Source organism: Nycticebus coucang, chromosome 1 (genome assembly GCF_027406575.1).
Source record: "Nycticebus coucang isolate mNycCou1 chromosome 1, mNycCou1.pri, whole genome shotgun sequence".
In the NCBI taxonomy this organism is placed as follows: Eukaryota; Metazoa; Chordata; class Mammalia; order Primates; family Lorisidae; genus Nycticebus; species Nycticebus coucang.
This window is the reverse complement of record NC_069780.1, coordinates 83,600,056-83,615,135: the sequence shown is the minus strand read 5'-3', so window position 1 is coordinate 83,615,135 and position 15,080 is coordinate 83,600,056. Positions and strand designations below refer to the sequence as shown.

Genomic DNA, 15,080 nt, shown 5'->3' with positions numbered 1-15,080 from the left:
TACTTACGTGATTAGTAATAGCCCATTCTCAGTTGGGCTTTGTCTTGGCCAAAGAAAATTCTCTCCTATGATGTAGGATACTTGGATTATCATGGAGGAGCTTCACGAAGGGCAAGAATTTTGGTCTGTCCTGTTTGCAGTGCCCACCTCACAGGTTTTTAAGTAAATGTTTGCTAAATTATCTAAGGGGCATATATAATATTATCCTTGGTTTGCTTCTATAGTAGATAATGAGTTGAGAAGTTGATGGTGTCATGTACATGTATTAGTTTTGTAGGGCTGCCTAGAAAACTATTTGTAACAAAGTACCACAGGCTGGGTGGATTAAATAAGGAAAACTTGCTTTCTCACTGTTGTGGAAAGTCAAGGTGTTAGCTGCATAGGCCTCTTTTTGACCTGTCTCCTTGGCTTGTAAGTGGCCGTCCTCTTCCTGAGTCTTCATAGGGTCTTCCCACTGTACTGTGCCTGTGTCTAAATGTCCCCTTCTCATTACGGACTCCAGTCACACTGGATTACAATGCATCTTACTGACAGTATTTTAACTATTTCTTGGAAGACCTATCTCCAAATTCAGGCACATTCTAAAGTGCAGGGGGTAGGACTTACACTTAGAATTGGGGGTACACACAGTTCAGCCCATAACACAGCATGTATCTCCATTTATTTAAACATTTTTTTCTTTTCTTTTTTTTTCCTTTCTTTTTTTTTTTTTTTATTTTTTTGAGACAGAATCTCACTTTGTTACCCTTGGTAGAGTGTGGTGGCGTCATAGCCTCACAGCAACCTCAAACTCTTGGGCTCAAGTGATCCTCTTGCTCAGCCTCCCAAATAGCTGGAACTATAGGCTCCCACCGCAATGCCTGGCTTATTTTAGAGATGGGGTCTTGCTCTTGCTCAAGCTAATTTCAAACTCTTGAGCTCAGGCGATCTACCTACCTCAGCCTCCCAGAGTACTAGGATTACAGGCATAAACCTAACCTTGCCCTCCCTTTATTTGAACATTCTTAATATCACTTTTCTAATCAAGGAGCTGGTTTCTTCTGATTTTTAGGAAGTTACAGCTTCTATTCATAAGCTAGATAGGCTTTTCTAGGATATTTGCTTTCTTATAGGGCAGACTAAAGTTTTATGTACTCTCAGAACAAAAAAACAAACAAAAAAAATATGTTATGGGACAAAAAGGATCCGGCCACCTGTCACTGGCAGCCAAAATGCAGACACAGGGATTGGCTCCAACTAGCTTTATTATCAGAAGGCCAGCAATTCTGGAGAACAGTGAGAGTGACCTCTCCATTCTGTTCTGCATCAGGTATAATTTGAATAATTTTTATAATGAAAAACAAAGAAACAAACCTAGAAAATTTTACTTCCTTTATTTGCTGGGAAGTAACATCAGAGTCATTCTGACAATGTAAAATGTTTAAACAACAGAGAGGTAATTTTCACTTAACAAAATATCTAAAAGAATTCTTAAAGAAAACGTTATATAATCAAAGTAACCTTTACCGATGCCACGACACGTATTGTCTATGTGTGACCACTTCCCCGAGTCTCCTGGGGTAAACATCTTCACAGTCATGGAGAAACTCGAACTGGATAATCATGGGGAATGGGGCTGTAGAGAGAAACGTGACCACGGCAGACTAGGTTCACTGTCCTGCTTCAGCTTAGCTTCTCAGATTATCTTGCAGGCTGCTTTTCTAGCTTCAAAAATATACATGTCAATGTAGAATTATGTTAGCTGTACCATAAGAAAGTGTTTCCCAAAACTCATTGATAATCTAAAGCAACAGGGAATATTTCAAAGGGGGCAAAGAAAGCAGCCCCATTGTAGACTTATCAGGAGCTATATTTTTGAAGCTCTCAAGGGAACTAATTGTTTTTTTTTGTGCTCTTTCACAATCATTCCTTACAGGTGATATACCTGAAATGGGTCTAGGCTGGAGCTAGACCATCACTAGGTTGTCACTCCTAGCCAACAGGTGATTCTCAGCAAAGCTTTTCTCTGAGTTCCTGAAGTTAGGCTTTTGCTTTAGTAGTTTACATCACAGAACACTAATAAGAACTTTGCCTTCCATAACTGCCCATCATCATCCACTAAATTATTGTAGGGTAGCCCATAACTTTAAACTACATACAAAGGGGGGGATATTTTTAAAAGTACATACACAGTAGAACCGTCAAAGCTGGCCACCTCCTTATATTGATCCCTTCCTTAAGTTGACCTGATTTTCATAGACTGGGCATGCCCCTCATGTACCCATAAATACCATAGGCTTAGTTCCTTATGTTGACCACCTCTGTGTGTTGACCAGTTTGTAACAGTCCCTTTGGTGGTCAACTTACAGAGGTTCGACTATATATATTTTATGAAAAATGAAAGAATTACGAAGTTGGGAATATGAAAATCCAATTCAAATCGAGGCACGTTTTGCATATTCTGCTTAGTATAACAGTCCAATCATTATGTATTTTTACATATCAAAGATATTGTTAGAATTTTCTAGGTACTAAATATAGGAGAAAATGCTGTTAGTCTGTACCGAACAGTAGTATTTTGTTGGAACAAAATTAAAAGTGAAAAAATTTGGGTGGTGCCTGTGGCTCAAGGAGTAGGGCGCCGGTCCCATATGCCTGAGGTGGTGGGTTCAAACCCAGCCCCGGCCAAAAAAAAAAAAAGTGAAAAAATTAGAGAACTTTTGTTTCCTCTAACTTCTTTTTTCCATTGCTCCCCCCTTGCTCTCTGAGAATCCCTTTAGCCAACTTAGAAAAGCAGAACTTTGAAGTGAACAACTGGGCTGTTCCTTGAACTAGTGGGTGGGTAACAGTCATGACAAGGCCCTTAAATAGAACCACCACTTCCTCTGTTCTGTCCAGGGATTGATTCTTTGAATCCAAGGAACAGAGAGTGTGTTGATTCTCCCTTCCTGTTGCCTGGGTGGAGACTGGCATGTGTATGCAGTTATCTTTTTTGGTTTGTTTATTTTTAAATTTATCTTAATTTAATTTAAATACTTAAAAGTAAGGAGTTTTGTAACATCTACCAATCTATACGTGAAGTAACATGGCAGGATGTATGGCTTCCAATCTTTTGAGAGGATTGATATGCAAGTTTTTCCCTGGGCCCAAGGTGTACATACATTGTTTGTCCAATATTACAAGCTGAATTTGTTTTGCTTTCTTTTGTATTAATATTTTGTACTTTATCTCAGCTATATTAGTTTCAGTTGGAACTTTTTATTCCTTTAAAAGGAATGCTTTATTCAGGGAGTCTCCATGAGACTCCATAGAAGCAAAATAAACCAACTCATTCTTGGATTATGGTCTAATTAAAAATACCCTAATTAATAATTTTTATATCATGCCCAAAATATTCATCTGCACTATGACATTTTAATAAATAATTTATACTTCCATATTAATGTTCTAGCAATCATGTATTTTTCTGTATGTGGATTTCGAAACTTCTAATTTGTTTTATATCATCATATTTATTGGTAACGTTCAGTTATTTTATAAGTGTAAGACCCCTTAATTTTTACTTTATACAATCTATCTAAATACACTGGAGCCTCTATAGTTGACCAGCTCCCTACATTGACTACCTCCTTATGTCGACCTAATTTTCACAGACCAGATCTGCACCGCATGTGCGTATCAGTATGTAGGCTGCGTTCCTTATGTTGACCACCGCCGTAAGTTGACCAGATTATAACAATACCTGACTGAGGTTTCACTATATAGGCTTATGTTTTTAAAGTTTGCAAATATTTGCATTAAACTTTTCACATTATAAATTTAATCATTATTAATCAAATAGGTTAAATTAAATATGAACATCTTTATTAGACCAAGGTTTAGTTATACTTATAATGGAGTTATGAACCATAATTACATCCTCCATTGCAGCAATTTTGTGTTTCTTGGACAATCAGGAGTAAGTAAAAATATTTAGTTTCTACTTGCAAGTAGAAGTAAGTAAAAACACAGAGTAAGTAAAAATATTTAGTTTCTACTTGCAAACATTAACAATTTAATTGGTAGAGCAAAAGCATCATAAGATAATTGGGAAACATGTTAGTCCTAGTATTTTAGTCAGATCTTTGACATTACTGAATGAAGCCTTTAAGAGTAACCATTGTACTCCATATGTGTCTATCTATCCCATACCATCATGTTGTAAACTTCAAATATCCACAAAAAAATTTACTTTAAAAATAAAAAGATAAAGGGAAGAGCAGCTGAGTGGAAGTTCTGGAAGAGCACATAAGTGACCTGACGGCCTGACCTGGTCATTCTATGGACTTTCTCTCATGATGCCCACACACACCCCAGAACAGTGTAATTACTTCATACATTTTTGGTATATTTTAAAAGATGAAATTATTTTTGGCTCATGACTGACACATTCATCTTTGCTGGTTATGGTCTGTACCAATACTCCCCATAGGCAAGGGGGCTGTGCACCCACAAAGCTCTGAACCCCCCCAAAAAGCGGTGCCTGCCTATAAAAAAGGGCAGCTTCTGCTCCTCGAGACAGGTACCCACAAAGTTTTTTTCAAATTGGCACAACTGGAATATGTGAAGCAAACATGGTTCTGTTTTGCGCAAGTTTTTGTGAATGAACTGATTTTTTTTTTAAGGTTGTTATAAGTAGTATAGATTTAGGGAGGAAGTTTTTCATATTGGGGTGGGGGTCACTTTTAACATGGGTAAAGACGCAAAGTCTGAGATGAGGATGACTTGTGCTGTGGTTAGTGAAGAGACTAGATTGATTGGAACAAAATGTGTATGTCTTTGATGAGAAGGGGATCAGATGGAAAGGTGAACAGAGGTCAAATTGCAAAGGGACTGAATACTGGGTAAGGCATTTAGATTTTATCCTCCAGATGAGAAACCACATAGGCATTTGTCCAAATTCATCACAGCATCAATGATATCTTATTTTAGGTAGATTAACCCAGGGTTATGCAGCATACAGTAAAAAAGAACGGAGTGATTGAAGGCAAGGAGATAAGGTTAGAAGCTGCTATATATAGTGTGTAGTTTTAGTATCCAGTCCAGGATCCAAGTAATGAGAATGAAAGGGAGAGAGGTATGACAGTGTCATCATTTAAATAAAAGTATATGTTTTTATCTCATTTTCAAAGGGGATCCATGTTTATTACAGAAAATGTTGAAAATATGAATACATGTAAGGGGGACTATTAAAAATCACTCATTCTCATTTAAACCATAGATAAGCAACTCTGGACATTTTAAGCACTTTTGAATTTTTTGCTTTGTTTCAACATATGCATATGGGAATGGTGGTACAATAAAGCTTTATTTATATAGCTTGTTGTCTGTCATTTCTCTTGTTAATAAAGGCTCCTGGAGGACTTCATGTTTAATGACTATATACTACTTCATTTTTTAGTACAATATAGTTAACTGTTCCACCATTGTAAATTTAGATTTTCCCCCAGCTTTTTGTTATTAAAACATTGCTGTAAGGAACATCAAATAATGTAACTCTTTTCTTTTGTACTCTTCCTTTTCTTATTTGAATAAATGTTTTTTATTTAAATATATACATCTATTCATGTATTTATTTTGCTTATGTCACTTTCACCTCTGATCTGCCATTCCCTACCCTGAGTCCACATTTCAAACTGGGGAAGGAAGATTCTTTTTTTCCTAATTAAATCATAGCTCTGTACATTAATGCAATCATGGGGTACAGTGTGCTGGTTTTATATACCATTTGAAATATTTTCATCTATCTGGTTAACTTAGCCTTCACTGCATTTTCTTAGTTATTGTGTTAAGACATTTATAGTCTACACTTAATAAATGTAACATGGACCCTTGTAAAATCTGCCGTAGATGTGGTCCCACCAATTACCCTCCTTTCACCCATCTTCTACCTTCCCCTCCCCTCCCTCTTCTCTTTTCCCTTCTTGGGCTGTAGTTGGGGTATAGCTTTCACATGAAAGGTATAAATTGGTTTCATAGTAGGAAATTTGAGTACATTGGATACTTTTTCTTCCATTCTTGAGATACTTTGCTAAGAATATGTTCCAGCTCCATCCATGTAAACACGAAAGAGATAAAGTCTCCATCTTTTTTAAGGCTGTATAATATTCCATGGTGTACATATACCACAATTTATTAATCCATTCATGGGTCAGTGGGCACTTGGGCTTCTTCCAAGACTTAGCAATTATGAATTGGGCTGCAATAAACATTCTGGTATATATATCTTTGTTATAAAGTGATTTTTGGTCTTCTGGCTATCTACCTAGTAGAGGAATTGAAGGATCGAATGGCAGGTCTATTTTTAGAACCCTAAGTGATCTCCAAACATCTTTCCAAAAGGAACGTATTAGTTTGCATTCCCACAGCAGTGCAGAAGTGTTCCCTTTTCTCCACATCCACGCCAATATCTCCAGTTTGAGGATTTTGTTATGTGGGCTAATCTTACTGGAGTTAGATGATATCTCAAAGCAGTTTTGATTTGCATTTCTCTGATGATGAAAGATGATGAGCATTTTTTTCATGTGTCTGTAGGCTGTGCACCTGTCTTCTTCACAGAAGTTTCCTGTCAAGTCCCTTCCCACCCTGAGATGGGATCACTAGTTCTTGCCTTGCTAATATGTTTGAGCTCTCTGTGGGTTCTGGTTATTAAACCTTTGTTGAAAACATAATATCTTGTCCCATTCTGAGGACTGTCCGGTTGCTTTACTTACTGTGTTTTTGGCTGTGCAAAAGCTTTTTAGTTTGATCAGATCCCAGTAATGTATTTTTGGTGTTGCTTCAATAGCCCGGGGGATCTTCCTCATAAAATATTCCCCCAGAGCAAATTCTTCAAGTGTTTTTCCTGTACTTTCTTCTAGTATTTTTATAGTTTCATGTCTTAAGTTTAAATCTTTAATCCAGTGAGAGTCTATCTTAGTTAATGGTAAAAGTTGTGGGTCCAGTTTTAGTCTTCTATAGGTTGCCAGCCCGTTTATTCAGCGCCATTTGTTAAATAGGGAATCTTTTCCTCACTGAATGTTTTTAATTGGCTTATCGAAGATCAAATAATGGTAAGTAGCTGGGTTCATCTCTTGGTTGTCTATTCTGTTCCAGACATCTACCTCTCTGTTTTTGTGCCAGTACCATGCAGTTTTGATCACTATCGATTTATAGTATAATCTGAGGTCTGGGTAGCGTGATTCCTCCTGCTTTGTTTTATTTCTGAGTAATGTCTTGGCTATTCAACGTTTTTTTCTGATTCCATATAAAATGAAGTATTATTTTTATGAGATCTTTAAAGTATGACAGTGGACTTTAATAGGGATTACATTAAAATTATATATTGCTTTGGGTAATATGGACATTTTAACTATGTTGACTCTTCCCAGCCATGAGCACGGCATGTTTTTCCATTTGTTAACATCTTCAGCTATTTCTTTTCTTAGAGTTTCATAGTTCTCTTTATAGGATCTTTCATGTCCTTTATTAGGTAAACTCCCAAATATTTCATCTTCTTTGGCACTACTGTGAATGGAATAGAGTTCTTGGTCTTGGCTGTTTTCTCAGCTTGACTATTGTTGGTATAAATACATACATATATATATATATATATATATATGTGCTACTGATTTATGGATGTTGATTTTGTAACCTGAGATGCTGCTGTATTCCTTGATCACTTTTAAGAGTTTTGTAGTAGAATCCCTGGTGTTTTCCAGGTATACAATCATATCATCTGCAAAGAGTGAAAGTTTGATCTCCTCTGACCCTATATGGATACCCTTGATCTCCTTTTCTTGCTTAATAGCAATGGCTAAAACTTCTGAAAAGCAGTGGAGACAAAGGTAAACTTGCCTGGTTCCTGATCTGAGTAGAAATGATTTCCATTTAACTTCATTCAATATGATATTGGCTGTGGGTTTGCTGTAGATGGCCTCTATCCATTTAAGAAATGTCCGGGAAGAGAGATTCTTACCGAGTTTAAAAAGACTTCTTTATATGTATTAACGCTTTCAGTTTCATTAAAATTACCATCTTATTTTGTTGCTTGCCATTCAAGTTTATCATGTATTTTAATCTGTTCCTCACTACATGAGTATTTAAGTTGCTTCTAGTCTTTCTCTATTGAAAACAATGGTGCAATGAATAGCATTGGATGTATTCGCAAGTGCACAGTTAAATGATGAAGACTTCAAAGGGATATAAGAACGTGTTGCTCTCTAATGCCAATACACATGAGTTACATCCTTAAAGTGGCTTTGCCCATGTACACACACCCCAGAAGGGGAGAAGAGGAGTTCCCATTTACTCACACCCTCCAGAATCCTTTTTTCCATTCCTGTCAATCCCATCTATATGAAATATAGTAGCTCCTTTTTTAGATGGGAAATAATTTCTCATTATCTTTTACAGTTTTCTAATAATGACAAATTTTAACTTATGATCATATGTTATTAACCATTCAAACTTCTTGACTGAAATTTGCCCATTTTTTTCTATCGTGTTGTCTTTTTTATTTTCCCCGTATATTCTAGATCAGGTGTCCTCAAATTGCAGCCCGCGGGCCACATGAAGTGGTGTGAATTGTATTTGTTCCCGTTTTGTTTTTTACTTCAAAATAAGATATGTGCAGTGTGCACAGGAATTTGTTCATAGTTGTTTTTTTTTTAAACTATAGTCTGGCCCTCCAATGGTATGAGGGACAGTGAATTGGCCCCCTGTTGAAAAAGTTTGAGGATGCCTGTTCTAGATACTAATTTTCTGATAGTTCTATAGTTGGTCAAAGTGTCCTCCCTCCCTCTTACTCTTAATAGGTAGTTTATATTAAAAATATATTATAGGCAAATTCATCAATTTGACGTTTTATGGTTTAAGTATTTTCTATCTAGATTAACAAGTTCTTCCCCAGCATCAAAGGATTTTTAACTTATGTTTTGTTCTAGATCTTATTTCTTATAAATTTTTAAGTCGTGTCACATTAACTCACGTAAGTCAAGTGATTTTCCAGATTGAAGAAAATGAAAATTGGGAAACAAATAGAAAAATTTGGTAAATTGTATTATAATTTTCGTTGTAAGTCTATAATTGAAAGTATTTCCAGCTGTATATTTGAGAAAAAGCTTTCCATATCCGCCATGATTATGGTCATGAAAAATAGTGTCTTTCCCGTGATTTTGGTGAAAATCTACCAGCGTTCTTGGAGGGAGGGTCCAACTATTTTTCTTTTCTTTTGCACATTAAAAGAATAAAAGTTGTCTTAAGACACGTAGTAAATACACAAACATTAATGAAAGCTGATAAGCAAGAGAAAGGTCTTTGCATGCTTTTGCATATCCAACACCACAGATAAGCAAAGCAGTCCTCAAGTAATCTGCATGTCGCCCTGGGGCTGCAGGTTGGACACCCCTGGGTCCACATGAAGTCTTGGCAAGGTAACTACTTCTAATTGGGTTGAGTACAGTGCCACTTACCTTTATTTCATCCTTGTCTTTGTAACTTCCTGCATAAGTCCAAAAGGACTACATTGTCATTTTTACAACAGTTAATGTAGGGTTCCTTTTACTTTCAGCAATTCACAGAAGCTGTGAGTCCCTCAGTGTTACCCCCTTCAGCTTTGCCACTGGACCTGCTTAATAATGCTGTGACCGCCTTCAGTACCTTGGAAGATCTTATTCGGTATCTTGAACCAGATAGATGGCAGTTGGACTTAGAAGATCTATATAGGCCGACTTGGCAACTTCTTGGCAAGGCTTTTGTTTTTGGGAGAAAATCCAGAGGTAAGCTTCCTCCTTAGATTAGAACCTCATTTAATTTTATTTCCAGCTAGTATTCCAGATTCTTATACCACAGCTTCCAAAAGGGAGAGTTTAAAATTCTTTAGTGACACATCTAAATAATAGCTTTCCTTACTATTTGGGCATATTCACATATTCGGTCAGAATATATACAAAAGCAGGCACCTAATTATTATAACTCAGGAGGGATGAAGTCCTCTACTGCATTTTACAAGAACCTTTGCTTATTCAAACCTATATTTGGAGTATACTCATTTTGAGATTCAAGAGAAAGCATTGTAGCTACAAAACCAGACTTGGGCTACAAAAGGGGAACCCTATATAAAAAGCCTTATCTTTAATGTCTCCATAAGTTAGGGCTATATTAACTTTCATTTTCTAAGTCTAGAAGTTTCTAAATAAGATGACAAATAGCAATGAACCAACGTAAAATAGAATTAATGGTTTCGAAGGTAGGATTCATGGCAAGGAAACAGTGAGCTGAAGGAACCTAACGTGTAGTAAGTTTCCTCAGTATAGATTTGCTTTTGAAATGATTACTGTTGATCACATGGGCACATCTCCCTTCAAGAGTAAAGTGATGATAATTAAACCTAATTTCACCTAGTCAAGAAATTGAAAATTACGTGTTAGTTGAGATAGTTATCTTGAGTAACATTAGAATTGTAAAATGTTTCTATCAGACACAAATGAAGATGTAACAGAAATTACTGAATAAGTATAATTCATTGAAAAATGTGTTCGATCTGTCAGAAACATTGAAATCTACTAGGGTCACTTTAGAGAATGGAATAACAGTCTAGAGAATTTATGTAGAAGGAACGACGTTTGGTTAATTTGAGCCACTCACAGGGCAGATTGCACCAGCCGTGTTCTTCTCATCTTGTCAGAAAGAAACCTGATTCCTGCCCTTTCCCACGCCGAGAGTTGCAGCCTTTTTGGGTCTGAGCTTTCGTCTCCGCAGGTCATGTTCGGATCTGTCCCACCCTAGTGCTGTGCTGTGCCAAGAGACGTGGTTTCCTTTCGGTGGCATTTGAAATCAGTGCTCAAATGCATGGGCAGCCAAATCCTGTCCAGATGCTGAAAACTGTTACATATTTATAAGATTTGATCTTGATGAATAACTTACAAACAACACTTCCCTCCCCTCCCATTAGGAAGGAAGATGAAGATCTGCAAGAATAGCCGAAACACCATGAATAGAGCCCTTGTTAGTGAGTTCCAAGTAGATTATCATGTCGATCTGTAAGGGGCAGGAGGAGCCAAACAGGTTCTAAGTTCAGATCTAGTTTTTTGACAGCTGGTTTCTGGATGTAAGCCGAAACCTCCCATCCCGCCGTGCCTTTCTGCCTGAATCTCCATGCCTTGTGCTCAAAGGTTTGGCCAGAGACTAGCATGTATTTAAAAACATCCAACCCTGAACAGGACTTTTCAAATATTCGTTTAACACTTTCAAAATTGAAGCCCTTCACAGTTTGCCAAAGCTATTAACTTTTTAAGCATACAGAAAGTGTGAAAAAAGCAGTGTATATTTTTGGAACTTTACATAAACTAAAATGCAGGCGTGGGATAACATCTATATAGACAAACCAAATTCTTTCTCAGGGTCTCTCCACAAAAGAGCCAGGAATAAAACTTTTAAAAGCTTCTAATTAGACCCCTAAATAGATTTTTCCACAGAATAAACATATCACAGTGTTGCCACATTCATCTTAGAAAGACCACCCCCAGATTGCATTATGGTAATATGATATCTTTAGACTGAATATCTTAAAAGAGTGAACAACTAACAAAGTTAAATGTGACTGTAATTTTTTTTGTCAATATTATCCTTTTTAGTAAAACTAAAATATTGACGAAATTTACATTTAGAAATAATGATTTTTGTTTGGTAATGTGCTCAAAATCTCCATTCCTTAGAAAAACAAAGTAGTGCATGTAATGTCTTAGTTGGTAACTATGACAAGGAAAATAATCTGAAGGCCAGGTTTTACTTTACAGTTATTTTGCACAGGGAAACATCTTTAATATTATAGTAAAGCTATAAAAAAAATATGCTTTGGGGCCTTTCTTCTTCTTCTTCTTCTTCTTTTTTCCTCTTCTTTATTTTCTTTGCTTTCCCTGCCTAAAAGTTCTGCAGTGTGTGGAGAATATATGTCACAAGATATGTAGTCCCATGACTTATTTTAATGAAGCTTGTGTGAGTTTGAAGCTTTAGGAGTAGGAAGCATAAATCTCAAATACGACATGCCAAATTTAAAATCCTTAATTATATTTTTTGCCCACCTTTCACTGCATTAATGTTTTTCTGTTTATTTTCTTTTCCTTTCTTCCTTTGGTTCAGGATTTTCATTCATTCCTTGTTTCTGCAAAAAAACAAAACAAAGCACACTGTATTTTCCAAGTCAGATTTAGCTGGTACTTATAAAGGACTTTTGCCTTTTGTGCCAAACATGATAAATGAGTAGCAGCAAAGTTGAAAGAATGTTTAAATTTTCACATTGTAGCAGGTATCATAACTTAGTTCACTTGGGAAATCTGTCTAAGCTTGTATTCTGGTCAAGGAAATATTTTAAAAGGAACATATACAGTCTCATTACTACTATCATAAAATAGTGTGTTTAAAACTATTTGAAGTAGATCAATATGTTTTGACAGCTAAGAACATATTATTTCCATTCTAATGTAGTACAAATCTTAACATAAGCATTGAATTTTGGCAACTAGCTTTTGTGTTTGTACCTATTTCTAAGTATTCTCCTTCCTTGCCATATATGCAGTCATAAAGAAAAGATACAAATAAATTCATATAAAGCTTTAACAACAAAAGAGAAATGTGTACCTATACTATTAGATCAGCCAAATGAATTCAGGTCTAATATGAGACATCCTTTAACCCAACGATCTCATTAACTTGATTAGTGATAAGTTGATCTTTTCAAAAAGTAAAAGAATGGACACATATATTCTTAAATAGCATAATTTTCAGATTAAAAAACTTTAAATACTCAAATAAAACAATGATTTTCAGTTGATTTCTAAAAATATTTTTTAGCCGAATAAGTTATTGAAATGGACCCATAGAATTAGTGTTTCTTGATGCTTTACTACATGTGACCTAAGTCAATCATCTTATTTTTATGTTTCAGTTTAAAACTGCTTATATATAACTTTATTAAAATAAGCTCCCTTCGACAATTAGAAAAACTTGATCACATATATAAGTAAAATAAATTCAAGATACTAAGCATTTAATTAATTACCTTGTCATTTTAAACTTATTTTAACAATTAGCACTTATTTTTAAAACAGAATTATACATGTATAGTGATTATTGCTATTTGAAGCCAGCTTTAACCAGAAAATAATTTCTTTTCTTCTAATTCATGTTTATAGTGTCTTCAGTGTTAGTGAAAAAGTATTTAACTATACTTATTGTATTTTTTCTAACATTCCTAAGTTTTAAAAAAGCACTTATATTTCTGAAAAAAACAAAACCCTAAAGGAACATATATACCAGGAAGTGTTCAGTTGTATTGGAATTGCATTATTTGAATAGGTAAAGCTTATAATCATAAATTACAATTATATTAGAAGTGCTTGTCCCAATAGTGTGTTATGTATAAATTCATACAGAACTGACATACATTTTGATATAGTTTTTCGGAGGCAGTATCATTTTGTAGTGAGAAAACAATGGTTCTTTGAGGATTTGCAGCAATAATCTGATGAAAGAATATTTTGTTTGGTCTTCACAAGAACATATTCTTTCAAAGAATAAAGCACAACATAGTTAAACAACTTGCTAAAAGAAGAGAGACAATAGTTATATGTTAGACATTTCTTCTGTCTTTTAGGAGAGGAAGGGTAGAAATCTGAAGGAGCCTAGTTATTTTAAATTTCCAGGATGATAAATTATTCAGTGCATTTGAAGCAGTGTTTTCCAACAACTTCTGTTCTTAATGAAATATATCCATTTTTTCTCTCACAGCAATCAAGCTGTTTTCAGAAATATATTATCTTTATTCTCTTTTTGTATTTTGTGATTCTTATTGCCATACAGATTAGAGAAAGTTCTACTGACAAATTTCAATAAGGTGTCCTTCATTAACTGTACGAGCCTATAATCCTTTGAGGAATTGCAGGGTTTTTTTTAGTTTAAACCTTCATCATTTTGCATTCTGTTCTCTCCACCCCCCCATGTTCTCCTTGTCTTTTTTTTTTTTTTTTTTAACTAAGGTCAAAAAGTGTAGACCTTTTTTTCTCTATAGTTTCCCATTTATAGCTCTCAACTGTTTCGTTGGCTCTGTTCTTATATTGCACAATGGCTGCCCTTTACTGGACACTAAGTCATAATGAAGCTTTGTTTACTAAGAAATGGAATGTCCAATCTGTGAGTTATATAGCCCTAAAAGCTAGTTAAAATTAGACGGGGTATTGTTAGGGGTATTGTTCATGAAATAGCATAAGATTGCTTTACTAAAAGAGCTTAATGAAACATTCAAGCTCAAAGCATGAACATCTATTTTTCTTTGCTTTCTTTTATGACATGTAGTGGTGGATCTGAACCTTCTAAAAGAGGAGGTAAGATTATACAGCTGCACACCTCGTAACTTCTCGGTGTCCATAAGGGAAGAACTAAGGAGAACCGATACCATTTTCTGGCCAGGTTGTCTCCTGGTTAAACGCTGTGGTGGAAACTGTGCCTGTTGTCTCCACAATTGCAATGAATGTCAGTGTGTCCCAAGCAAAGTAACTAAAAAATACCACGAGGTAGGTACACCATTTTATTTTCAGTTTCCTTTGAGTATTTTGTTTCTTACAGCAAAACAGTGAATCCAAAATGAATATGTTTGGAAAAGAGATGTAGCATTAATGGAAAAAAGATAAGGTTTACAAACAGTTTATGTTTTCATTTTTTAAGTTATTATCTTTAATTGAAAAACTGGATATTGGGAATTTAGACGGCTTATTCTCTGATAGTCCATCCTGGGTGGTCGATGAAGGTTTGTGCCTCTTATACAAAAAAGAAAATGTGTTCTCCGAGAGGGAAAAAACAAAAATGAGTGAAGATTTCCAGCTCTCCAAATTAGGAAGGGAAAATATTTTAAAGACAAAGCTTGGAGATAAATCATTGTCTACTTTGGAGAAAGGAAATCTTTGGTATTTATTTTTCCATTTAGGCCAATATGGACACATAACTCCCAAGGAACATATTCATAATTATATCAATCTTTATTCATGCTGCTCCAAATCATCATGTTTAACTTTGTATGCATTTTTTTA

At 35.4% G+C, this 15,080-nt stretch overlaps 1 protein-coding gene across 2 annotated transcripts in view; it reads left to right on the top strand.

The window, feature by feature from the left end:
* Nucleotides 1–15,080, top strand: part of PDGFC (platelet derived growth factor C) — a 247,743-nt gene that overhangs the window by 224,307 nt on the left and 8,356 nt on the right. For both annotated transcript variants that reach the window (XM_053583442.1, XM_053583453.1), the window contains exons 5-6: nucleotides 9,569–9,776; nucleotides 14,350–14,567. In XM_053583442.1, coding sequence (XP_053439417.1) covers nucleotides 9,569–9,776; nucleotides 14,350–14,567 — 426 coding nt within the window. The remainder of the gene's footprint in view (nucleotides 1–9,568; nucleotides 9,777–14,349; nucleotides 14,568–15,080) is intronic.